This window comes from Bufo bufo, chromosome 9 (assembly GCF_905171765.1).
Source record: "Bufo bufo chromosome 9, aBufBuf1.1, whole genome shotgun sequence".
Taxonomy (NCBI): Eukaryota; Metazoa; Chordata; class Amphibia; order Anura; family Bufonidae; genus Bufo; species Bufo bufo.
Window position 1 is genome coordinate 38,828,313 of NC_053397.1, and position 27,075 is coordinate 38,855,387.

General features: G+C 47.5%; 1 protein-coding gene across 1 annotated transcript in view; it reads right to left on the minus strand.

Moving 5' to 3' along the window:
- Positions 1–27,075, minus strand: part of DCP1A (decapping mRNA 1A) — a 68,160-nt gene that overhangs the window by 13,058 nt on the left and 28,027 nt on the right. Inside the window, exons 5-6 of the mRNA XM_040407767.1 lie at positions 19,091–19,214; positions 14,154–14,261 (exon numbers count right to left, since the gene is read on the minus strand). Of these exons, the coding sequence (XP_040263701.1) occupies positions 14,154–14,261; positions 19,091–19,214 (232 nt within the window). The remainder of the gene's footprint in view (positions 1–14,153; positions 14,262–19,090; positions 19,215–27,075) is intronic.

A 27,075-nucleotide genomic window follows, 5' to 3' on the forward strand; every position in this document is an offset into this window, starting at 1 on the left:
GGGAATTTTGTGCAATTGCGATTAGGGCCCTAAAAATTGCGATAACTATATGCGATGTGATATTTTAAGGGAATTGTGCTAGAGGTCTATTTGCTTGGATTTTCCCGTATGAGCCGCTGACGCCGCCACGGGAGCCCCTGCCGTGACCCGTCACCCAGGTACCGTATTTTTTTGCTTTATAAGACGCACCCAGGTTTTTGAGGAGGAAAATAAGAAAAATAAAAAAAGATTCTGAACCAGGTGGTGTGCTTTTGGTGCATTTTGAACTAATGGTGGTCTGGGTATGACACACCGTCACGGGGGATTCTTTGGATGGCACCGCCACGTGGGGATCTGTGGATGGCACCGCCACGTGGGGATCTGTGGATGGCACCGCCACGTGGGGATCTGTGGATGGCACCATTATGGGGGATCTGTGGATGACGCACTGTTATGGGGGGGGGATCTGTGGATGACGCACTGTTATGGGGGGGGATCTGTGGATGACGCACTGTTATGGGGGGGGGATCTGTGGATGACGCACTGTTATGGGGGGGGGGGATCTGTGGATGACGCACTGTTATGGGGGGGATCTGTGGATGACGCACTGTTATGGGGGGGGATCTGTGGATGACGCACTGTTATGGGGGGGGATCTGTGGATGACGCACTGTTATGGGGGGGGGATCTGTGGATGACACTGTTATGGGGGGGGGATCTGTGGATGACGCACTGTTATGGGGGGGGGATCTGTGGATGACGCACTGTTATGGGGGGGATCTGTGGATGACGCACTGTTATGGGGGGATCTGTGGATGACGCACTGTTATGGGGGGGGGATCTGTGGATGACGCACTGTTATGGGGGGGGGATCTGTGGATGACGCACTGTTATGGGGGGGATGTGTGGATGACGCACTGTTATGGGGGGGATCTGTGGATGACGCACTGTTATGGGGGGGATCTGTGGATGACGCACTGTTATGGGGGGGATCTGTGGATGACGCACTGTTATGGGGGGGATCTGTGGATGACGCACTGTTATGGGGGGGATCTGTGGATGACGCACTGTTATGGGGGGGATCTGTGGATGACGCACTGTTATGGGGGGGATCTGTGGATGACGCACTGTTATGGGGGGGGATCTGTGGATGACACACTGTTATGGGGGGGATCTGTGGATGACGCACTGTTATGGGGGGGGGGGGGATCTGTGGATGACACTGTTATGGGGGGGATCTGTGGATGACGCACTGTTATGGGGGGGATCTGTGGATGACGCACTGTTATGGGGGGGATCTGTGGATGACGCACTGTTATGGGGGGGATCTGTGGATGACGCACTGTTATGGGGGGGATCTGTGGATGATGCACTGTTATGGGGGGGATCTGTGGATGACGCACTGTTATGGGGGGGATCTGTGGATGACGCACTGTTATGGGGGGGATCTGTGGATGACGCACTGTTATGGGGGGGATCTGTGGATGACGCACTGTTATGGGGGGGATATGTGGATGACTCACTGTTATGGGGGGGGATCTGTGGATGACGCACTGTTATGGGGGGGGATGTGTGGATGACGCACTGTTATGGGGGGGGGGATGTGTGGATGACGCACTGTTATGGGGGGGGATCTGTGGATGACGCACTGTTATGGGGGGATCTGTGGATGACGCACTGTTATGGGGGGGGATCTGTGGATGACGCACGGTTATGGGGGGGGTCTGTGGATGACGCACGGTTATGGGGGGGGTCTGTGGATGACGCACGGTTATGGGGGGGGAATCTGTGGATGACACAGTTATGGGGATCTGTGGTTGGCACTGTTAGGCCTCTTTCACATGGGCGTTGTGGAAAAATGTGCGGGTGCGTTGCGGGAACACCCGCGATTTTTCCGCACGAGTGCAAAACATTGTAATGCGTTTTGCACTCGCGTGAGAAAAATCGTGCGTGTTTGGTACCCAAACCCGAACTTCTTCACAGAAGTTCGGGCTTGGGATCGGTGTTCTGTGGATTGTATTATTTTCCCTTATAACATGGTGAATCACCATGGTAAAAGATCATGTGACGTACCATGTGATGACCGGAATGACGTCATCACAGGTCCTTGAACTATAATTAATGCTCACCACAGGTCCTTCAACAAAGGAGACATAAGGAGATGCCGGGCTACGCGAGCAAGTGGATTAAGGGGAGTTAAATTATTATTATTATTTTTTTAACCCCTCCAGTGCTATTTTACTTTGCATTCTGTATTCAGAATGCTATTATTTTCCGTTATAACCATGTTATAAGGGAAAATAATAATGATCGGGTCTCCATCCCGATCGTCTCCTAGCAACCGTGCGTGAAAATCACACCGCATCCGCACTTGCTTGCGATTTTCAAGCAACCCCATTCACTTCTATGGGGCCTGCGTTGCGTGAAAAACGCAGAATATAGAACATGCTGCGATTTTCACGCAACGCATAAGTGATGCGTGAAAATCACCGCTCATGTGAACAGCCCCATAGAAATGAATGGGTCGGTATTCAGTGCGGGTGCAATGCGTTCACCTCACGCATCGCATCCGCGCGGAATACTCGCCCGTGTGAAAGGGGCCTTATGAGGGATTCTTTGGATGGCACTGTTATGGGGGGGGGGAGAATCTGTGGATGATGCACTGTTATGGGGATGTGTGCTATGACACATAGGGCCATGAGGGGGGCCAGCATAAGATGCTATATAAATGAATGACACACATATAGCATATTATGCTGGTCCCCCTCATGGCCCTATGTATCACAGCATTACTTTATTAATGTCCCCTCCTGTGTCCTAAACCGCGCACATAACTGTCTTTGTAAGCAAGTCTTTCTTTACTGCTGAAACAATCGCTCTCCTATTGATAAAATCACCAGCCTCTGTGCTCACTATGAATGCACTGCAGCGAGTGAGTCGACCGGCGCATGACTAACGTCACTCACGCTCCTCCCACTTCATTAATAAAGCAGGAGCGCGACTGACTGAAGTCACGCGCCGGCCGGCTCGCTCGCTCGCTGCAGTGCATTCATAGTGAGCACAGAGGCTGGTGATTTTATCAATAGGAGTTTATCAATAGGAGAGCGATTGTGTCAGCAGTAAAAAAGAGACTTTGCATACAAAGACAGTTATGTGCGCGGGGCCCGCCGCGACTTGCCTCCAGCCCATCCCCGTACTGTAACTGATTTATCGCCGGCCGCGCTGTGCAGCAAAGCTGCCGGCGATACATCAGTGTCAGCCACGTAAAAAGTCAACCATCGTTTTATGAGACGCACAGTAGGTCTTAAAAGCGAAAAATAATCACAGCATTTTTGGGTCAGCTAAATCGCCATATCGCAATCGGCGATTATCGCGATACGATTGCTTTGGCGATATATCGTGCAGGCCTAGTTGAGACACTAGAACACTTACTAGAACCTTCAGCAGTATCCCTGTGCGTCTCCCTCCAGCAGCTAACTTCCCTCTCCATAGACTTCCATGGGAAGCATGTAACCCTATATCTCAGTAAGCTGACAATTCGTTTAACCTCTGAAGATGGATTTTATTAGTGAATGGAGGGTGAATGATAAGTGCAGGAGCCAGGGGGAAGAGAAGAAGTCGTGGAGAAAAAGGAATAAAGAAATATTACAAAAGTTTCTTGTATTTGCTTGTACTATTGATTTAAGTTTGTTGAAATAACCGTGACCATTTCAGCACATACTCATCCATTTTAGCCAGTTTCCATCATCATGTGACACAAATGGATGAGACAAATGCCAATTACATTAATGGGATTTTATTTCATTCAGGGTTTTTTGTTTTTTTTGCCATTTATTTCATTACGACACAGATGGTAAATAAAGGTAAAAAAGTGGAATAGACGGCTCTACCGCTCAGGTAAATGGTAGAGGTGCAGAGCTGCTAGATCTGACTCACCCAGTCAGAGACATGAAATTGCAGAAAAATAAAGGATAAGCAGGCACACTCTTAATTTGGGTACAAGGTATCAATTTATTTATATTTTAGTGTTTGGGAGATCTGGTAGATAGATATAAAATGCGAATAAAAGTTGTCCCTTTTTAATAAATGTAATATATAAATAAGTGAAAAAAATATAGTAATATATGAAAAAGTTGTAGAGTGATAGACTATCACCACTAGGTGAGAGGTGATGGATGTCCTGAAGAAAATTGTCCAGGAAAAAATAGATAAGTAGTATATAGAAATAAAAGTAAAATATAGAGGACACCTAGATAAATAAATGTCTAGATAAAAATATAGAGTCTTTCATAAACAGATAAAAAGATAAAAATACCTAGAAAAAAATGTTCATAGAGTCTTTCATAAACAGTTTTCATATAGTGGTGATCACTGATCAGTGAATAAAATCAAGTATAAGATGTATGGGATAGTCTTTCATAATCGCTATATAGAGGATTTATATCCAATGTTGCCCCTTTGTGCAATTGTAGCTCCGTTTATGGGATATATTATAGATAACAAATTGCCGCTCAGCAGAGGATCGATGGTGCGCCTTTTCAGTATGTTTGCAAAATGTGGTTTGCAAATATGGCAATTTGTGACTGTTAGTAGTTATGTTCCATATGTCAAGCTGTGGAGGAAAAGGGGTGCTCTGTGCCTAAGTGCGGCGTCCCGCACTGTCTCTGGCTACAGAGGTCACTTACCCTTCCCGACGCTTGTTCTCTTGGATCCTCTGATAGTAGTCGGCTGTTCCTGGGAGGCTGTTGCGATCCGGTCCGATTCTCAGGAGTTGGCGGCGTGCCTCGTGTTGCCTAGGACGCCGGGGGGCGTGGTCACAAATTGCCATATTTGCAAACCACATTTTGCAAACATACTGAAAAGGCGCACCATCGATCCTCTGCTGAGCGGCAATTTGGTATCTATGATATATCCCATAAACGGAGCTACAATTGCACAAAGGGGCAACATTGGATATAAATCCTCTATAAGGAGATTTTTGTGAAACTCACCTGTAAAATCTTTTTCTCGTAATTTCCATTGGGGGACACAGACCATGGGTATAGCTTAGAGATATTACTAGGAGGGACACTATGCAAAAAAAGAAGCTCCTCCTCCTCAGGCTATACCCCCAGGCACCTCCAGGAGAACTTCAGTCGTTGCAAAAGCAGTAGGAGAAGGAGAACGGAAATAAAACACTATGGAAACCATCACACAGCACACCATAAGGCGTAAACCAAAAAAGGGGCGGGAGCTGTGTCCCCCAATGGAAATTACGAGAAAAAGATTTTACAGGTGAGTTTCACAAAAATCTCCTTTTCTCGTTCATTCCATTGGGGGACACAGACCATGGGATGTCCCAAAGCAGTCCATGGGGTGGGAAAAAAGAACAAATCCAACACCGCCAGGAATAAACGTCCAGCAGTCAAACCGGAACCACAGCCTGCAATACCCTGCGCCCAAGAACAGCATCAGCCGAGGCCAGAGAGTGTAACTGATAAAACTTAGTGAAAGTATGTAAGGACGACCAAGTGGTCGCCTTACACAACTGGGAAACGGATGCGCGACTGCGTCTAGCCCAGGAAGCTCCCACTGCCCTTGTGGAGTGAGCGGTAATCCGCGACGGCGGAACATGGCCACGAGCGCGATATGCCGCAGCAATAGCGGAACGGATCCACCGCGCCACGGTGACCTTGGAAGCCGCCAGGCCCTTACGGGACCCTTCAGGAATCACAAAGAGAGAGTCTGAACGCCGGAAGGAAGCGGTAGCCCCCAGGTACACCTTCAGAGCCCTGACGACGTCCAGGGAGTGGAGAGCGCATTCCTTGGGGTTCGCCGGAGAAGGACAAAAAGAGGGCAGGACAAGATCCTCGTTAAGGTGAAAGGGAGAAACCACCTTGGGCAAAAAAGAAGGCACCGGTCTGAGCACCACCTTATCCTGGTGAAAGACCAGAAAAGGTTCCCGGCAGGAAAGTGCGGCCAGCTCCGAAACTCGCCTGATGGAGGTTATGGCCACCAGAAAAACTACCTTCCAGGTGAGTAAAACCAGAGAGACCTCCCTCAGAGGTTCAAAAGGCGCCGCCTGAAGGGCGCGCAGAACCAAGTTGAGATCCCAGGGGGCAAGGGAGGCACATACGGGGGAACAGAATGCGCCACACCCTGCAGGAAGGCAATGGACCTCTGAAAAAAGATAGCCAAAGCAGAAACCTGACCCTTCAAAGAACTGAGCGACAGACCCATGTCGAGGCCGGACTGGAGAAAGGACAGCACCACTTGGACAGAGAAACGTAGGGGCGGGTAGCCCGATTTCTCACAAAAAAACAGGAAGGCCTTCCAGGTGCGATAATAGATTCGTGAAGAAGCCGGCTTCCGAGCCCTGATCATGGTTCTCACCACCGCATCTGAGAAGCCTCTCTTCCTCAGGATGGCGGTCTCAACAGCCACGCCGTTAAACGCAGCTGCCGTGAATTCTGGTGGAAGAGCGGCCCCTGAGACAGGAGATCCTCTCTGTCGAGCAGAGGCCACGGAACGTCCGCCAACATACGAGCGACGCTGGAGAACCAGGCGCGGCGAGGCCAATCCGGAGCGACGAGAATGGTTGGTATCCCCTCCGCCTCGATCTTGCGCAGCACCTTCGGCAACAGAGGAATCGGAGGGAAGACGTAAAGGAGGCTGAACCGCTGCCATGGAGATACCAGCGCGTCCACCCCGCCCGCCCGTGGGTCTCGAGCACAGGCTAGATACACCAGCACCTTGTGGTTGAGCCGGGAAGCCATCAAATCTACGTCCGGATGGCCCCATCGGTGGCAGATGTCCTCGAACACCTCCGGATGGAGAGACCACTCTCCCGGATCCACCTTGGTGCGACTCAGAAAATCCGCCGTCCAATTGTCGACTCCCGGGATGTACACTGTCGACAATACTGGAACATGAGACTCCGCCCATAAGAGGATCCTCGCTACTTCCCGCATTACTGCCCGACTGCGAGTCCCGCCCTGATGGTTGACATAAGCCACAGCCGTGGCATTGTCCGACTGAACCCGCACCGGGCGAGTCGCAAGGAGAGGAGTCCAATGGGAGAGGGAGTGGAAAATCGCCCTTAATTCCAAAACGTTTATCGGGAGACGGGATTCCTCCGTCGACCAGACACCCTGAACTGTGAGGTGCCGGAGAACACCTCCCCAACCGATGAGGCTGGCGTCGGTGGTGACTATCGTCCAGGAGAACGGAAGGAAGGACTTTCCTGACGATAGGTTCAGGGAAGACTGCCACCAAGGGAGAGACGCTCAAACTTGCCGGGACAGACGAACAGGAGTGTCTAGACCCCGAGGGTTCTTGTTCCAGAGGGCAAGGATCATCTGTTGTAGCGGACGAGTGTGAAATTGGGCGTACGGAATCGCCTCGAAAGAGGAGACCATAAGGCCCAGCACCCGCATGCACTCCCGAATGGTGGGACGTGAAGAGCGTAGAAGGAGCACCACTGCCAGACGAATCTGGGAAGCCTTGGAATCTGGAAGAAACACCCGAGAAATCGAGGTGTCCAAGATCATCCCCAGGAACGAGAGTCTCTGGGAGGGGTGCAGAGAGGACTTGGGGAGATTGATCAGCCATCCGAACCGTTCCAGGGATTGAACCGTGATTCGGACGCTGTCCTCGGCCTGTGGAAGAGACGGAGCTTTTATCAAGATGTCGTCTAGGTATGGTAACAAAGAGATGCCCCTGGTGCGAAGAAGCGCCATGAGAGGCGCCAGAATCTTTGTAAAAACTCGAGGGGCGGTCGCCAACCCAAAAGGTAGGGCGACGAACTGGTAATGACGCCCCCCTATGGCAAAGCGCAGAAAGCGATGGTGGGACTCTGCAATAGGGACGTGCAAGTAGGCGTCTTGAATGTCCACAGACGCGAGAAATTCTCCTGGAAGCAGAGAAGCAATAACGGAGCGAAGGGACTCCATGCGAAACTTCCGCACCCGTAGAAACTTGTTGAGAAGTTTTAGATCCAAGATTGGACGCACTGACCCCTCCTTCTTTGGAACAACGAACAGGTTTGAGTAAAAACCTGTCCCTTGCTCTTCTGGGGGAACGGGGGAAATGACACCACGGTCCAGAAGAGAGGAGACTGCAAAAAAAGAGGTCCGAGGCCCTGGCTGGATCCCCCGGAACGCGAGAAGGGAAAAAACGTTCCGGCAGGCTGGACGCGAACTCCAACTTGTAGCCGGACGTCACCACTTCCAGAGCCCAAGCGTCCTGAACGTGAGCCCTCCAGACCTGTTGAAAGGAGAGCAGACGGCCCCCCCACCACGAGGGATGGGGGCACCCCTTCATGCGGAGGGTTGCTTGGGAGCAGGAGGACGGGCTGACTGCGCCCGAGGCCGCCAAGAGGGCTGGGGCTTGAAGAAAGGCTTCTTGCGGGAGTCCTGGGATCCCCCTGCTGATCAGGACGACGGCGTCCTGGCAGTGGAGAAGCGACGAAAGGACTGGCCCCGGAAACCTGAAGGCCGAGACCGAAAGGGACGCTTGGTCCTGGGCTGGGGTAGATGAGTGCTCTTGACCCCAGTTGCGGCAGAAATTAATTCATCTAGTTGAGCCCCAAAGAGCCTGGACCCTTCAAAGGGAAGGTTAGCGAGGGAACGCTTGGATGAGGCATCAGCATCCCACACCTTCAGCCAGACCTCCCTGCGCTGAATGACAGAGAGGGACGAAATACGGGCAAAGAGGGAGCCGATGTCCATTGAAGCCTCACAGAGATATTTAGAAGCTTGAGACATCTGGATGATAAAATCCAGAGTATCTGCAGAGGCGTCCTGCTCTGACAGATCCTGGTGGTGGCGCTGCAACCACGTCGTAAGGGCTCTGGCGACCCAAGCCGACGCAAAGGCCGGTCGCAGGGAAGCGCCCGCCAGTGAGAAGATGGACTTGGAAAGTGAATCCAAACGTCTGTCCACCGCATCCTGCAGAGAGGAACCGTCTAGGACGGGAAGGGCCGTGTTCTTGGCTAACCTGGCCACCGGAGGATCTACCTTAGGGGAAGAAGTCCACTTTTCCACTGTGTCAGCTGGAAAAGGATAAAACGTATCCATACGCTTGGTGGCCGAAAATTTTTGATTAGGTCGATCCCAAGCTTTTGATAGGACCGCAGTGAATTCCTCATGAATAGGGAACACGGCGGACTCCTGTTTCTTGGGTGGAAAAAGGGAGAACTCCCGACTAGTGGAGGGAGGAGAATCCCCTTGTATATTAAAAGTGTCACAGACAGCTGCCACCAACTCGGTTACCATGGTGGAAAGCTTAGGCAGGGGTTCCCGCTCCGTGACTTCGTCCGATCCGGACAATTCCCCATCGGATTTGCGCTCCCTGCGAGGGGGAGAGTCAACCGGGCATGCCTCAAGGCGAGGGGGAGAAGCGGAGTCATCCGAGGAGGAATGCTGCCGCTCACGCTGCCTTTTAGAAGTCAGACGCCCTCTGTGAGAGTCACTGAGAGGGGATGGAGTGGTGGATGCCACTGGAGTAGTAGCCGCCATGCGCTCCATGAAGGACATGGCTGCCTTGGCAACTAAGGCCAGATCAGCTGCCGCATTAGACATGGCGGAGGCCCAGGCGGGTACCGCTGGTTCCGCAGGGGCAGAGGGAGGACCGGGCTGAGCAAGAGAAGGAGGCTGATCCTGTCCAGGAGCAGGGCATGAGTCACAGGAACCAGTGACAGAAAAAGGCCTAAGGCATATCTTACGTGACTCCAGTGGAGCCTGAGAGGAAGCCTTGGAAGGCTTAGGGGCCCCAGGTTTAGGCATGATGGTATTCCAAAAAAGATTTCCTACCAGGTTGCTGCAATTCCTACCACCCAGGCAACAGCAGAAGTCTCCGGTCACCGAGAACTGAGGAGCTGCACGGCCGCAATCCAGCAGAGTCTCCGGCGTAAGGAGAGACAGAGCGGGACGCCGAAGCTCCGCCCCCTAGAACGCGTCATAGCGGCGCGAAATAAGCGCGCGCAATTGAAGCAGGCAATTACTTATCTGCTCAGCATGCTCCCTCGATGTCCAGACCAGCAGGGATTCACCTCTTCAGACATCCAACTCCAAAGGAGGGCAGTGCTCTGGTGGAGGGTAGGCAGCAGGTGTCCCAGCAGCTGGTGGGATGCCAGAGCTTACATGTCGAGCCTGGATCCACTTTTCTTCTGTGGAGGAATGGGAGGTAGCCAGGAACCTTCAGAAGACCGTGGCAGACACTCCACAGGGGCCAGGAAAGCGCAATGCTGACCTGCGTCCCCATCTGAAAACAGAAAATAACAAACAGGAGAAGAATAAGCGTCAACCTCCTTGAACGGACACTAAGCAAAGACTGAAGTTCTAATGGAGGTGCCTGGGGGTATAGCCTGAGGAGGAGGAGCTTCTTTTTTTGCATAGTGTCCCTCCTAGTAATATCTCTAAGCTATACCCATGGTCTGTGTCCCCCAATGGAATGAACGAGAAATAGTGATTATGAAAGACTATCCCATACATCTTATACTTGATTTTATTCACTGATCAGTGATCACCACTATATGAAAACTGTTTATGAAAGACTCTATGAACATTTTTTTCTAGGTATTTTTATCTTTTTATCTGTTTATGAAAGACACTATATTTTTATCTAGACATTTATTTTTTTATCTAGGTGTCCTCTATATTTTACTTTCATTTCTATATACTACTTATCTACTATTTTTTCCTGGACAATTTTCTTCAGGACATCCATCACCTCTCACCTAGTGGTGATCGTCTATCACTCTACAACTTTTTCATATATTACTATATTTTTTTCACTTATTTATATATTACATTTATTAAAAAGGGACAACTTTTATTCGCATTTTATATCTATCTACCAGATCTCACAAACACTAAAATATAAATAAATTGATACCTTGTACCCAAATTAAGAGTGTACAGATGGTAAATAGGTGAACTTGGCTCTATTTGTTTGTGAGGTGCGCAGTCGAATATTTTTCAGATCTGGGCACATAAATTAATACCATTATATGTGAGGTTAGCAACACTAGGTTCTATTAAAGTAGCGCTAAACATCAAGGTGCTGTAACCACATTCTCCAGTAGATGGCGCAATGATACTACATTTGCTCTAGTGACAGCTCCCAATGAATAGGTACACGTGCTGCGTCATGCACTGCTAATACATAGAGAGATACCTGTGAACTCCATATACACGACTCACAAATTAAACCTCCCTCTCCTTGTCAAAGCAGGAGGCGTGAAGCGGGGATTCACAAGTGCATTTGTTTAGCTAACCCATACAGAGTAATGAAAATGTTCTGGGCATATGGTGAGACTGCGCACAATTAGATAACAAGCAGGCGACAAGCGCACAAAGTGCTGACCACTGTCTGCTAATTGCAGGCTCCTAATTAAAGCATAGTAAAAATCATATGCTTGTGAGGAGCAGAAAAACCTCCCACGGTGCAAGTACATTTCGGATGTTATAGTTTTGCTTCATAGCATATGGTTCAAATCGGTTTGTACCAAAAAAATTAAATAAAAATATCGCTGGAAATGCGTGAGCACAGACATTTCAAGACATTTAGTGACCTGAGAAAAGTCAGAAAATGTATCCTTTACCCATAACAGGGGGCCCAACTGAAGAGACCAATGCTTCCCTATCGGCATGGTTCTCACATGGGCGTTTTACAGCGCGTACGATCGCGCTGTAAAACGCCTGACGCCCCAAGAAGTTCAGGAGCTTCTTTGGGGCGTAGTGTCGCGCGTTCCCATACATAGACTTCCGGGAACGCGCGACTATGGGCGTTGCTTGTTGCCAGAGCCGCGTCTGTAAACGCGCGATACAATCGCGCATACAGAGCGCTCCTTCGGTACGCTCAGGTCTGAACCCAGCGTTAGAGATCACGTTACAAAAGCTGCCACTAGAAATCAATGGAGAGGGAACGGGGGAGCAGTATTCAGGAGCATCTGCAGAAAGAGAGGAGCAGACAAACCAACGTTGCTGCAGCTTCTATTAAGTGCTTTGTGTCACCCCAAAGATGGATTTATCCAAACACTGCTGTATCACCTCCTTCATTCTACTGCTTAATGGGTGTGCTACACAGAAAAATGGCAGCAGGATCGCCCCTTTTCTCAGAGTGTGGGAGACATCATAGCAGCTAGTCTCCCACCCATTAGCTCAATGAAACCAGACAATTAGATACACAGTATCTCAGAAAAGTGAGTACACCCCTCACATTTTTGTAAATAATTATTCTATTATATAATTATTATATTTTTTCATGGCACACCACTGAAGATCTGACACTGACACAATGTACAGTAGTCCGTGTACAGCTTGTATAACTAATAACTCAACACATAGCCATCAACGTGTAAACCGCTGGCAACAAAAGGGAGTACCCCCCTAAGTGAAAATGGCCAAATTGTGCCCAATTAGCCCTTTTCCTTTCCCTGGTGTCATGTGACTCGTTAGTGTTAAAGGTCTCAGGTGTGTTACATTTGGTGTTATGGCTCTCACACTCTCTCATACTGGTCACTGGAAGTTCAACATGGCTCCTCATGGCAAAGAACTCTCTGAGGAGCTGAAAAAACACAGTTGTTGCTCTACATAAAGATGGCGGCGGCTATAAGAAGATTGCCGACACCCTGAAACTGAGCTGCAGCACGGTGGCCAAGACCAGACAGCGGTTTAACAAGACAGGTTCCGCTGAGAACAGGCCTCGTCATGGTCGACCACAGAAGTTGAGGGCACGTGCTCAGCGTCATATCCAGAGGTTGTAGGAGTGCTGCCAGCATTGCTGCAGGGGTTAAAGGGGTGAGGGGTCACTTAGAGCAGAAAGAAAATGTACAAATGCTGAAACACAATCTAGAACTGATGGACATCAAACACGCAGAAGAACCTCTGCAGAGCAATAAGCTTCTTGTCCTACAAGGAAGGCCCACCACTCTCAAAACCTTAGTATCAAGACTTGTACTGTACAGATCATTTCATCTCGTAACCTTGTCCTTTTTGTGCCAAAGCAGAAGCTCACGCTCACCTTTACTAGGAAGGAACAAGCTCTGATCAATTACTAAAGGTGACACATCAAAAAGACTCTAAAAATGGAGAAAAACTAAATGCTAAAAAAACCCTACTTAAGAAATCCTATTACCCACGTGTGAAGATTAACCCTATACACATAACCTGCATCTCCAATTGTCAGCCATTGTTTTCTGGAACAGCCATAGATGAACTGATATAGGCGGTGGGGTGTTTGGTATGGACATTATAGGGGTATTATAGTTTGTATATCTTTTCCTTCTGTTTTTACAGATATCGGCTTGCAGATCTTCATCTCCTAGAAGTAACCAATGAAAGTTCCTATTACCTGACTGCAAACAGAGACTTTGAAATTCACAAGGAGTTGACACACAGCATATTATGGAACCAAGTAACTACTCAAAGGACAATTCGCTTTATTGGCGGAGACCCCAATATCCCTTCAACCTTGTAGCCATTATTCACTTAGGGCTCGTTAACATGCAGTGACATATAGGTGGGCGTATGATAATCCCTTGCTTTCACACCACCATCAGATCAGTGAGAACAAAAAAAAAAAACACTATTGAAGGCTGTATTACAGAGGAAATTCCAACCAGAAACACTATTTCTAGGGGAGAATATAATGCTGCAACGACTGCACACAGACCTGGAAAATGGACCCTTACGGACGCCATGTGCTCTGTGCACACCACTTTGCCGTGCACATAAGGCTTTAAATGTACTTTCCAGCTCCATAAAATGTTTTACCGAGACCGCATACACACAACTGTCTTTTTGATCCACGTGTGATCCGCCTTTTACGAGTCCCAAAAAAAAAGACTGTTTATTGGTGGTAGTGAAGGGTGTCGGACCGCAGCCGATCAGATAGACCAGAGGACAGACCATCACTTGTAAAGGAATAGACAACCCCTTTAAGAATTTGCCCACAAAAAAAAATAAAAAAGTGGCCATAGACAGATGCATGCTGTCACAGAGACAACTGCTGGTCTTCGAAACTCTGCTGGTCCGGACCATCCCAGGTATGATCCTTCCCTTATCTGTGGGATTTCTTTTTCCATTCCTACTGACGTGTACAAAACGCTGTAGATCTTAAGAAATAATGAACGGCTCTTCCACATCCCTCTACTCAGACCAATAAATCTGAAAAATATACTAAACTGCCCACCTTATCTTGAGGAGCAGAAGAGGAGACATGCTCTTGTATATCCAAACTTTCTATGTTCACAAGAGGAGCGTTCTTCTTGACACCGGAGAAGGAATCATTTCCTTGACCCTAATAAAACAAAAAAAGGACGCAGAGTAAGATTTGGCAGAATCTTAGGCTGTAATGTGGACACATTTAGCATCTGTATCACGGCTGAATTTACTTACAGTTTATTGCCCCCAAACTTTAGTGGTCATTAACGTTGCAACAAACAGGCACAGGTGAATGTAAGAAACTTTGTAATATATCTTATCAGAGAAAAAAAAACTTCTTTCTCCCTTTAGCAGCTCACTCCTCCTCCCACCTCTCCATAGACCGCATGCATCCTTCAGTAAGCTGACAGTGTCTCCTCTATGAAGACAGACTTAGCAGAGAATGCTAGTCTGGTAGTAGGGAGTAAGAGGCATCTTTCTCTGATTTCATATATTACATCTGTACCATTAATGCATCCAAAGCTTGTTGAAAAGTATAATTACCACTTAAGCTGCCCATACACATCAGGTAAATGTTGTCTGGGACCAATCAACCGGCCTTCTCCAGCTTTTCGTGTGACATCACGGTCATTGGTCATATGGCCTAGCCGCAGTTCAGCCCCATGGGAGTGAATGTAGCTGAGCTGCGATACCAAGCACAGCCGCTATACAATGTACGTGCAGTGCTTGGTAAGCAGACAGAAGGCTGTGGCGCTAATGCGAGCACCGGTGCCTTCTCAAACAGCTGATCGGAGAGGGTCCTAGGTGTCCGACCCCCACCGATTAGATACAGATGACCTCCCCTAAGGATAGGTCATCAGTTGAAAAAAAACCACTAGGAAAATCCCATTAAAAGGTGTCGTCCAGTCATATTCTCCCGTCAACTATGACATCAAGCATGGGGAGACACAACTGCACCCTGGACTGTACAGTTGCCAAGGCAATAGCATGACGCCCAGTTTCATGCATGGGTTCTAATGTAATTACTGCATTTCTTACTTTATAAGATGCACCAAGGTTTAGAATAGGAAAATAAGAAAAAAAAGTATTTTCATCAGACCCCCAATGTTCACCAGACAAAATAAATAAAACTGCTTCTCCTGCTCGGACGGCGCGCTCTTTCTGAACTCAGTGCTCCCTGGTCTTCTGCCACGCTGCACTGGGATCTGACGTCGCACGGCGTTGGGTCATGGTGCCCACCTACGTGAACTACGTCCTGACGCAACACGCAGACAGGACACAGCACAGCGGACACCCAGAAGACGACCAGGGAGTGGTGATTACAGCCAGGGCTAGCATCACTACACTCACCACTCCTTGCACTTCCTGCTTATTAATGAGCAGGAGCGCTCATTAGTATTTCGCTTTACAAGATGCACTTTTTCCCCCCAAAAGGGTGTGTGGGGGAGAGGCATTTTATAAAGTGAAAACTATGGTAACGGGGTCTGTGTAGGATACTCGCTGGGCATCAGCAACTGTACCGCCCGACGTGACGGGTCTTCTATCCACACCTGTTGTCCTGTCTCCTCAGGCGCTGTCTCCCCAAGGAGAGATAGTACCCCCTTAAATCCAGACTTAAGCCTCTCACCCAGTTAAGCCAGTACTCTCTGCTCTTCACTGATGAGGGGCAATCACCCCGAAACAGCTGTCTGCAGATGAGATGCTGGCTTGTTTAATATCAGAGTGATGTCTCAAGGCCTGTTTAAAGGGTCGAACATTGACTTATAGGATAGCTGCCTTACATCTGGTGGCATTAGAGGCAGAGCTTGTTAAGAGCTCATTTGTATCCTTTCTTCCCAAAACTCTAGAGGAGCATGTACGGCCTATAAGTCTCCTCACAACAAATAAGGTGCTCTCTCCCCAAGGAGAAAACGTACCCTTCAAAACCAACACACAATAAGGGTACATTCACATCCTTTCCGTTTTGCCGTCCGCAAATAACGGAACAGTGTGTCCGCATTTTGCGGTGAAATGACTTCCGTTTGTGTTCCGTATGTCTTCCGTTTTTTACGATCCACAAAAAACGGAAGGAGAAAAAGAGAAAAAAATAAGAATTATTAAGGCCTTCAAAAATACGGAAACAAATCCACAAAAAACGGATGACATACGGAAACACGGATGCGGACAACATACTGAGCGTTGTCCGCACATTTTATTCATCCATAGAAATGAATGGATCCGCATCTTTCCACAAAATGTGGAACGGATGCGGATAAAATTATACGGTCGTGTGAATGTACCCTAAGGTACCGCACATCGCCAGCACTCTCATATAAAATGTTCAATTTGTTTGCGGAACGGAAGTGCGGATCCGCAAATGCGGACAGCACATTCCAGCCCCATTGAAAATCAATGGGTCTGCACCTGTTCCGAAAAATTGCGGAACGGATGCGGACCCATTTAGCGGACGTGTGAATGTACCCTAAGGGTCCTCTCACACCCCCGTGGTGTATTGCGGATCCGCAATACACCCGGCCGGCACCCCCATAGAACTGCCTATTCTTGTCCGCAATTGCGGACAAGAATAGGACATCTTCTATTTTTTTCCCGGAGCTGTGGACCGGAAGATCGGGGCCGCGCTCCGGAAATGGGGATGCGGAGAGCACATAGTGTGCTCTCCGCATCCATTCCTGCCCCTTTGAGAATGAATGCAGAACGGATGCGGACCCATTCCACGGACATGTGAATGGACCCCAATAGCAAACACTGAATATATAGACTGCAAATTTTACTAAATGTTATGTTCACACTATATAAAATGAATAAGAGGCACTAAGCAATTATATTGTTGGTCAAAATCATTAGCGCCCAACCACTACAGCAAGGTGGGAAAGGTATGCAGGAGGTCACCGATGTATTGGTCATTCTAAGGCTTTGCGCAAACTGCATCTGAGCATTTTCGTTGGCGGTATGCTTTTAGAAAAATGACCCCCCATATACCTTCAATGGAAAGCTGTGACCTATTCCTGCCACTGCGTAGTCATAAAGTAGCATAAGTGTCACCCATTGCATCCAATGTAGCAGGATAAAAGGCCTGCCTCGTATACCTGAAGATGCACCGCAGCAAGCAACACGTAGGGGTGGGGGGGAGAACTTGCCTCCAGAATGACTACTCTATGTTTTTTTTAGTACGTTGTTGCATAACGGACTTGTACTCATGCTATATAGAACACAGGATATATCTGGGACAGGCAATGGAAATACTAATGTGAGAATAACATGTTGGAAGAAGAGAAGTTTCACTAATAAGTCGGAAAAAGGAGTAGAGAAGGCCACTTTAAGATGGCATCACTAAGACACTTATCCCATGCAGGATATACTGTTATCCAGGCCTCAAAATCACAACCTGCTCTCATCCAACCTCTCACTATTCAGCAAGCACTCGTAGGAATAAACTGTACTTAGAAGTCGAGATTAAGTCACTCGGGCCCTTAATAAATCTCCTGGTGCCTTTGTGGACATGCCAGCCTGTCATCAGGGCCAATCTTGCGTGGGCGGCTCATCAGGATTATTTTATGATCCATCTGGAACACGGCAGCTAAATAAGCAGTTCTCATTACGGGCCTGTGGCTTAATTGCTAGAAGTGAGAGTGCAGGGATGTGACGGATGAGAACATGGCACGGAGGTGGAGTCCATGAGTACAAAATATACAATCGCACACCCCAATACAGTACAGTACCAAGTCATGGTAAAGTGTTAAATATTTCAGTAATGTCCTCCACTACTAAGATGTTAAAATGTATATTCAGCTTTTAGGAGCTGCAGTGGGGGTCAGTTTTTGTTTCGAATAGCATGTACAGGTGCGGCCCAGGAATGAGCAGTATTCTACATGGTGTTCCTGCTGCTGCACCATGTACATGCACCCTTGCATTTTGCACTGTGCTGTCTCCATCATATATCATTAGGGCCTGGATTGATCCTGGACAGAACCTTGTACTGGTAAGTATGGCCTTTACAGTGATCATTAACCCCCCTACTGTTCATCCTGAACGGTATTAGCTCAGGCAGAAAAGAACAATGCGGTTTTGAACGAATATCATTTGGGGCTGCGTGGCGAAGAATGGGGGGCACTTCTCAGGACTTTCTTAGGCTGTGATTTGGCTATAGTCTTGTTTTAAAAGGTGGCAATCTAGGCCTTAAAACAAGACCAAGATTAAAGCACTAGTTGTCATATATCACCAGTTACAGCCCTTAGAATGGAGTCACTCACAACTTGTTTAAAAGCTTAGATTATGAGTCTTCAAACAAGGAACACATCTCTAGCTGATATACAGCCTGAGGTATAAAAAGGTTAAAGCACCTGCCTGCTGCCATTCCTGAGCAAGCTCTGCACTGGTGGCACTCCGATCCCGCAGCTGAATCCTCTTTAGGAGGTGATCCTGGCGCTTGCTGGACTTTCTTGGACGCCCTGAAGCCTTCTTAACAAGAATTGAACCTCTTTCCTTGAAGTTCTTGATGATCCTATAAATTGTTGATTGAGGTGCAATCTTAGTAGCCACAATATCCTTGCCTGTGAAGCCATTTTTATGCAACGCAATGATGGCTGCACGCGTTTCTTTGCAGGTCACCATGGTTAACAATAGAAGAACAATGATTTCAAGCATCACCCTCCTTTTAACATGTCAAGTCTGCCATTTTAACCCAATCAGCCTGACATAATGATCTCCAGCCTTGTGCTCGTCAACATTCTCATGTAATTGTCATGTAATTGTCGATAAAAGCCTTTGAAACGTATGAAGTGCGTGTAATTATATTTCGCTACATCACAGAAACAACTGAAACAAAGATCTAAAAGCAGTTTAGCAGCAAACTTTGTGAAAACGAATATTTTTGTCATTCTCAAAACTTTTGGCCACGACTGTAGGTGTACATGAAATATTACATTCTATACAATCTAACAAGTACAAGAAATCAAATGGTGTCACCTTCTCATAGTCATTCTTGGCCTTACTCAGCATCTCCAAGATGTCTATCGCTCGGGTGCTGCACCCATTTACACCAACAGGGCTCTTCCGATTCTTTACTTTTGCCGATTCCTGTTGCACCACTCTGGAAACATAAAACAAGTTATAAAATGCACTTTTATTAAAAAGGCAAAAACATATCGAAGCTAAAAATTGTAAACCAAGATTATCTGCTTGTATGCTATCCAACAAGCTGAAGTTGCAGACTTTCCCTCTAACCCCCAGTGGTTCTGTGGTATAATATAAACAGCCGGTGGGGCATAGCTAGGATGGGACTGGAGTCATTGCCCAGCGATGCGGGGTCAGATGGCAGTGCAGGGGGCACAGAGCCAACACAGCTGGGAAACAGAGTACTGCAGGAGATGTCCGTTTGTGATTGCACCTTCCAGATTAAAGCGGTTCTCTCACTTCAGCAAGTGGTATTTATCATGTAGAGAAAGTTAATACAAGGCACTTACTAATGTATTGTCATTGTCCATATTGCTTCCTTTGCTGGCTGGATTCATTTCTCCATCACATTATACACTGCTAGTTTTCAGGGGTTACAGCCACGACTGCGGCGCAGATGTGAGGTGGCTGGGATGGGAGATGCTGCACATGCCTACAAATGAGCACTTCCACGGTCCCGGCCACCAGAGAGGCTGCGGCTTTTTCCTTTTTTTTTTTTTCGTGAATCTGTTTACTAACGTTTTACACATAAAAGCAAGAAGACAAACAAAATAATGACAAAGAATGAACAACCCACCCTCCCCATCTGCTGGGGCTCTTTCTAACAGCGTGCAGGCACGACCACCGCTGCTGGATTGCAGGGTGGTTGTAACCATGGAAACGAGCAGTGTATAATGTGTTTAAAAAAAACGAATCAAGCCAGCAAAGAAGGCAATATGGACAATCACAATACATTAGTAAGTGCCTTGTATTAACTTTCTCCATATGATAAATGCCATTTGCTGAATTTAGACAACCCCCTTTAAATCCCTATTCCAGAAAATACTTTTATATTTCCAAAATCGTAGTGACTGAGTAATTAGCACTGGTGCCCTGCAGCCCCGGGGTCCTGGGTTCAAAAGGACATCTACATGGAGTTTGTGTGACTTTTTCCTCCGGGCACTCCGGTTTCCTCCACACTCCAAAAACAGACTCATAGGTTAACTCGGAATTTAAATTGTGAGCACCAATAAATAAAATAAATCATGAAAAGTTACAAAAGAATGGAGTTTGGCATGAAGCCCAGCAAAAATCTCAATAATAGCTGCTGCATTAATAGTGGTTAAGGAATAAATTATACAAAAATGTCCAGGCATTCTTTAGTAGCCTGGACTTGCCAGCCTTAGTCACAAAGTCACTAGAGCAAGGTCATATTCGCATCCGTGGCAGGCTGCTCCAGCAGATAACAGCCTAGCAGATGTCACCAGATTCAACATGGATCCCCTTTGACTATAATGGGGTCCGGCAGTGATGCGGCCTCTTTCCCCAGGGCTAGCGGTTCCCAAACACTACCCATCTACATTGAGCCCTGCTCCTCCTCCCCTTGGTGTCTTCTCTCCACCTCCTTCAGATCTCTACATCAGCAAGGACAGAGATGAAATCCTGCGCAGGTGCCCTGCTGGACTCATCAGTGCCCTTCTGTGGGCAGCATCATCACTGGGTTCACTGCACAAGCGTAACAAAGCTTGTGTAGTGCAGCAGACTGCGCAGGCACAAGAGTCCAGCAGTGCACCTGAGCAAGATATCATCTAAGGGCGCTGGCGAGATGGTTCTATTCCTTGGGAGATACCTCTCTACATGAGGCATCCGTACTGATGAAGGGAAAGCACCCTGAAACAGCATCTACGGATGGATATCTGGCTTGGCTATCTTCCCCTGTAAATCCCAAGGCTTGTTGGGAAGTCTGATTTTGACTCATGGGAAGCCACTTCCGAATGGTGGCGCTGGCGAGATGGTTCTTTTTCTTAGGCCTCCTGCACATGAACATCTGTGGCCCGCAAAATGCAGGCCGCAATGCACAAACACTGTCTGTGGGGCAGCCGCAGCAGATCACGGAGATAGGACATGTTCAGCAAAGAGATAGGACATGTTCAGCAAAGAGATAGGACATGTTCAGCAAAGAGATAGGACATGTTCAGCAAAGAGATAGGACATGTTCAGCAAAGAGATAGGACATGTCCTATCTTTTTGCGGAACGGAAGTACGGGACGAAAGCCCTCGGAAGCACTCCGTAGTGCTTCCGTAGGGTTCCGTTCCGCACCATTCCACATCTCCGGATTTGCGGACCCATTGAAGTGGGTACGCATCCGTGATGCGGAATGGTCCCAGTGTATTGCGGATCCGCAAATGCGGTCCGCAATACGGCAACGGGACACCTACGGTCGGTCGTGTGCAGGAGGCCTTAGGAGATACTGCTTTGCACAATATACAGTATGCACCAAACGGGGGCAAGGAAATCGTGTGGCGAACGTATGCCATCTCTATACATCACTCATGACTGGTAACCAGATAACCTCAGCTTGATGAAAAAAAAAAAATATGACAATTTTTTTTAAGCACATTTTGGACATAGAAAATGATATCCAAATCTTCACCAACTCTATCTGTAGACGTTACTAACCCCATCTGACCATCCAAACCGAGCTTCCGCTTCACTGGCCAAACCCTTCGAGGCCAAAACGTAGCACTGACAATACATTACCGAATCTCTATTCATACACCCTTCCTGTAATCCTCGTTAATAAAAGCCTTTGCATGTGCAGAGTGGCAGCCGAGCGGCTCCGTCATGTCCGAGGTCCTGTGCGGTACGGCTCACAGCAACGCCACAGGAGGCCATCTAAACGATTCCCGAATGTGTCACTCATTCAAGTCACCATTTCTGCAGGTCCCAAAACTGTCTACCAAGGTTGTAAATTCTTCTTAAGATGGGCTGTGCCACGTTTCCCTAGTCCAGAATCTATTTCAGGTTTTGTGGGAGTGAAGTGAAATAAATGCACAACAGATAAACTACAAAACAACAACTGGAAGCAACAATCAACTACTAAAAGCGAGCTCTACAATCAGCGACGGAGAGTGGTCGGAGAAAAGCGCGGTAGTTGTCCAGCATCTTTGGAACTAATTGAACAGAGCATGCCTTTGAGCGTTTCCAAAAGTAATATTTGTATTGCCTTTTTGTTTGGTTTATGCGGTGCAGAGACCAACATAAAAATCTAAGAAAATCCCATTAATCCTTGTGTATTTGGAGGTGGAAGACTAGATTTGATTGTGAGCTACATTAACCATTCTGGCCATACACAATCAGGGGGTAAAAGGCAGCACATGCCGAGGCACAGATCGGAAGCCCTTCTATAGGGCTATCTTTTACCGTAACTTGCGGATCGCAGACCCATTCAAGTCAATGGGTCTGCACCGTAATACGGAGTTCACACGGCCGGTGCCTGCTATTTGTGGTCCGCAACATGGGCACGGCAGCCATACGGTCAGGTGAAAGGGCCCTTAGAATAATGTCTTATGATGCATTTTTAGGACCAGGCAACCATCTAAAAATTCTACTTTCACACTGCCGTTTTGGCTTTCAGTTTGCGAGATCCGTTCAGGGCTCTCACACGCGGTCCAAAACGGATCAGTTTGCATTCTAATGCATTCTGAATGGAAAAGGATCCGCTCAGAATGCATCAGTTCAGTCTCCATTCCGCTCTGGAGGCGGACACCATGACGCTGCCTGCAGCGTTTTGGTGTCCGTCTGATGAAACTGAGCCAAACAGATCCGTCCTGGCAAACAATGTAAGTCAATGGGGACGGATCCGTTTTCACTGACACAATCGGGCACAATAGAAAATGGAGCCGTCCTCCATTGACTTTCAACGGTGTTCAAGACGGATCAGTCTTGGCTCCGTTACAGATAATACAAACGGATCCGTTCTGAATGGATGCAGGCGGTTGTATTATCTGAACGGATCCGTGAACGCGAGTGTGAAAGTAGCCTAATGTGTATGCAGACTTTCACCTCAGCAAATGTCAGAAGGAAACAAAGGATCGGGCTACATGCCTGAACATTCTGCTCTCGTGGGAGACAAGCCATCTCCAGGGATATCTGGCGGCGGCTAATAACTGTCTTAATGCTCCCTTGATTACTGTGTCATTTACGCACTTTACGGCTACTTGCACACATTGCAGATTACATGCATTTTTTTCTAGTGGATTTTCGTAAAGCACAGCGTAACATAGTACCAGCAAAGTGACAACTCTCATGAACACTTTGTGTATTTTTTCAGTGCGGAAACTGACCAGCTGTGCGGATTTTGCAACTAAGGCATCATGCACACGACCGTTGTTGTGTTCCGTGTCCGTTGTTCCGTTTTTCGTGATTTTCTGCAGACCCATTGACTTTCAATGGGTCCGTTGAAAACTCGGCTAATGCACCGTTTGTCATCCGCGTCCGTGATTCCAGTCCGTCGAAAAAATATAACCTGTCCTATTTTTTTCACGGAAAACGGTTCGCGGACCCATTCAAGTCAATTGGACCGTGAAAAAACGCGGAGGCACACAAGATTGTCATCCGCGTCCGTTTTTTTCCTATCATTTGCATGGCAAACTTGACTTTTTTTTACTTTCCTTCATGTCTGGTGATCCTCCAAAAATAAAAGGGAGACACACGGAAACAAAAATGGAAACGGATCACGGAACAACGGAACCCCATTTTGCGGAACGGAACACAACAACGGTCGTGTGCATGAGGCCTAACACAGGTAGATTATGGTGCAGAAAGGCAAAGAAATCTGCACGGAAAATCGTTTGTAAACCTGCAAATGTGTGCAGGTAGCCTAAGGATTCCTGCAAGCGAGTACAGATGCGAGAACAGAAATTTCATGCTTCCTCCGCACTCCTGCAATAGAGCCGCAATCCATATGGTTTTTGTTGCAGAGTTGATGCGGCTTTTACTGCAGATCTCATCCTTTGCACTGCAAAAGGTGAAATCCGCCCAAAAACAAAACAAAAAACACAAACAATTAAAATGCTGTGGATTTCTAGAACCGCACAGCAGGTCAATTTTCGCACTGAAAGAAAAAGTAAACTGTGCATGAAATGTGTCTAATCTCAACGACTGGTGGTCCTGTATTAAGCCTCATTCACACATCATTGATTGGGAGCCAAAACCAGGATCGGAGCCTCCACAGACATAAGGTGTAAGGGAAAGATCTGCACCTGTTCTGTGTTTAGAGCCGCACCTGGTTTTGGCTCAAAATCACTGACCACAACACTGACTGTGTGATGAGCCATTACTCTGCGGTTTTTCCGCAACCTACCGGTACCCTAAATCCCAACAGTCAGGCCCAGGCCTGTTTCACGCAGTCAGTATTTTGCATCAGTATTTGTAAGCCAAAACCAGAAGTGGGACCTACAGAGAAAATATATCATGGAAATATTTGTGCCTGTTCTGTATTTTGGACCCACTCCTGGTTTTGGCTTGCAAAAATACAGACCAAAAACTGTCAGTGTGAAAGGGGCCTTACAATCATAGTAAGCTATAGATACACATGAACAAATATTTTCCCCAAAATATTAACAAGATTAACAAGTTTGGTCGCAGTCACATTGGATGTGAAAAGGGTTCACTGTTAAAAGGGAATCTGCCAGCAGTTTCAACCATGCTAAACTGCTGGCAGCACTATGTAGGTGCTGTGGAAAGCAGAACCACCATACATCTTAAGAACTTTCATCATCAGAAGAAGTGAGAATATCACATTGTATTCAGATGCTGTTCCTGTAAGTGCGGAGATGCACTCCGACGTACACTCGGCATTGAGCGGCTTCACGGGTCCTTGCCTCTGCTTCAAAGCAGATAAAAACAGAGAGCACGTCAGAATGAATCTCTGCCTCCGATGCACCTAAGGGGCAGAATCTGGAAGAAAAGGGTCATATTCACACTACTCCTAATAATAAAAGCTCCACAAAAGAGGTTAGTCCCGCTCTCCACCAGCCCTATCTACAGCAGTCAGTAGTTTAGTATGGTCAGAACTGCTGACAGATCCCCTTTAAATATAGATGCAAAGATTATCCTTCCAACTGCTTATCAGATAAACTGTTGTCGAAACTATGGTTATTAATTCTCATCTGTAGAGAGAATTGCTTGTTTGTGCCAACAAAATGGCCATTGCACTGGGTGGGATCCTTCCCACAGATGCAAATGACAACTGTCAGACCACTTAGGGCTGTTTGACACGGGCGTGTGCAGTCCGGAAATCACGCTCCGTGTGTGAGCGTCCGTTCTGGACACTGCCCTTTTCTCTGGATCGCACAGCAGAAGGCTACATGCACACGACCGTATATGTTTTGTGGTCCGCAAAAAACAAAAACAAAACAAATGAATGACATCCATATGCCATCTGTTGTTTTTTTTTGCGGATCCATTGCAACAAATGCCTAAAAGGGACAAGAATAGGACATGTTCTATTTTTTTTTTGCGGGGCTATGGAACGGACATACTGATGCAGACAGCACACGGTGTGCTGTCCACATTTTTTGCGGACCCATTGAAATGAATGGGTCCACATCCTATCCGCAAAAAAAAAACAAAAAAAAAAAACTGAACGAACATGGAAACAAACAACGTTCGTGTGCATGTAGCCTAATGCTGTGCGATCCAGAGAAAAGGGCAGAGTCCAGAACGGAAGATTATGCTCCCACACAAAGCGTGATTTCCGGACTTGTGTCAAACAGCCCTTATAAGGAGGTCGCTTATGGTTCTGTTTAGGGTTTCCAGCTTTTTGCCGAGGCTCTGAATCAGAATGGAAATTTATGCTAAGATTCAAGATGGCACTGAGAGTTTATTTTCCTTACACCATTTACCCTAATTGCCTTTTTAAGGTTATGCTTCGGCTATGGAACTATAATGGTGCACGCTGACAGGTTAAGTTGCTCAGTGACACATGGGCATATACATTCCTGGCACACAAGATGAGCTGAAAGAAATATAGTTTATCTTTCCTGCACCTGAAGGGCTGTCGGGGAAACATAAAAATGAGTGGGATGATGCACGGCCTACATTTTAGTCCGTACCTCGCGCATGCGGCATAGTGTTCCTTCCCTGTGCTGGCATCAGCCATCAGTTCCTTCCCTGTGCTGGCATCAGCCATCAGTTCCTTCCCTGTGCTGGCATCAGCCATCAGTTCCTTCCCTGTGCTGGCATCAGCCATCAGTTCCTTCCCTGTGCTGGCATCAGCCTCAGGGAAGGAACTGCGCATCGCGAGATTACGGCGATCTAACTTTGTGAGCAAGGAGGAGATTCCTGGATGCAGGCGGTGCTGGGCTCCTTCACAGGGGCGCGTGGCTGGGCACCAGGAAGGTTCGTACAGCCCCTTGGGCTCCTTACCAGGCTCATTTACATATCTATAAAATCATTTGTTAAACACAATAAAAGCATACAGCGCTATGGGACCGGTATATTGAGGACATGCTAGCAGCGATCTAGCCGCGCATATCCGCAGCTCTATAGGCTAAAACGAGGTGACAGAATCCCTTTAATATTTTAAGGCCCATTGAAAATATAATTTTTTGCCAAAAATGAGTAAAATGCAATGACAAACAAAAATTGCCTCCGAAGGTGTACATATCCTTTAAGCAAACAAGTGCATTCATCTACCACCGACATGGCATTGTTTCTGTTACCCATTAAAGGGGCTATCACAGAATAAAAAAACTGAGGGCCTATCTATATTATAGGCCATGAATATCAGACTGGTGGGGTTCTGACTCAGGTAGACGTGCCCCAGCATCCCTCTCACTGGTTACCAGGCACCGCTCCATACTTTTAATAGCATCTGTGTCTGGTATCGCAACTTGCATTGTCCCATTGAAGTGAATCGTGCTAAGCTGTAATACCAGACGCAGCCACTCCTAAAAGTACGGCACTGTGTCCGGTAACTAATAAAGGGGGTGTCTAGCTTGCTGGAGGACCA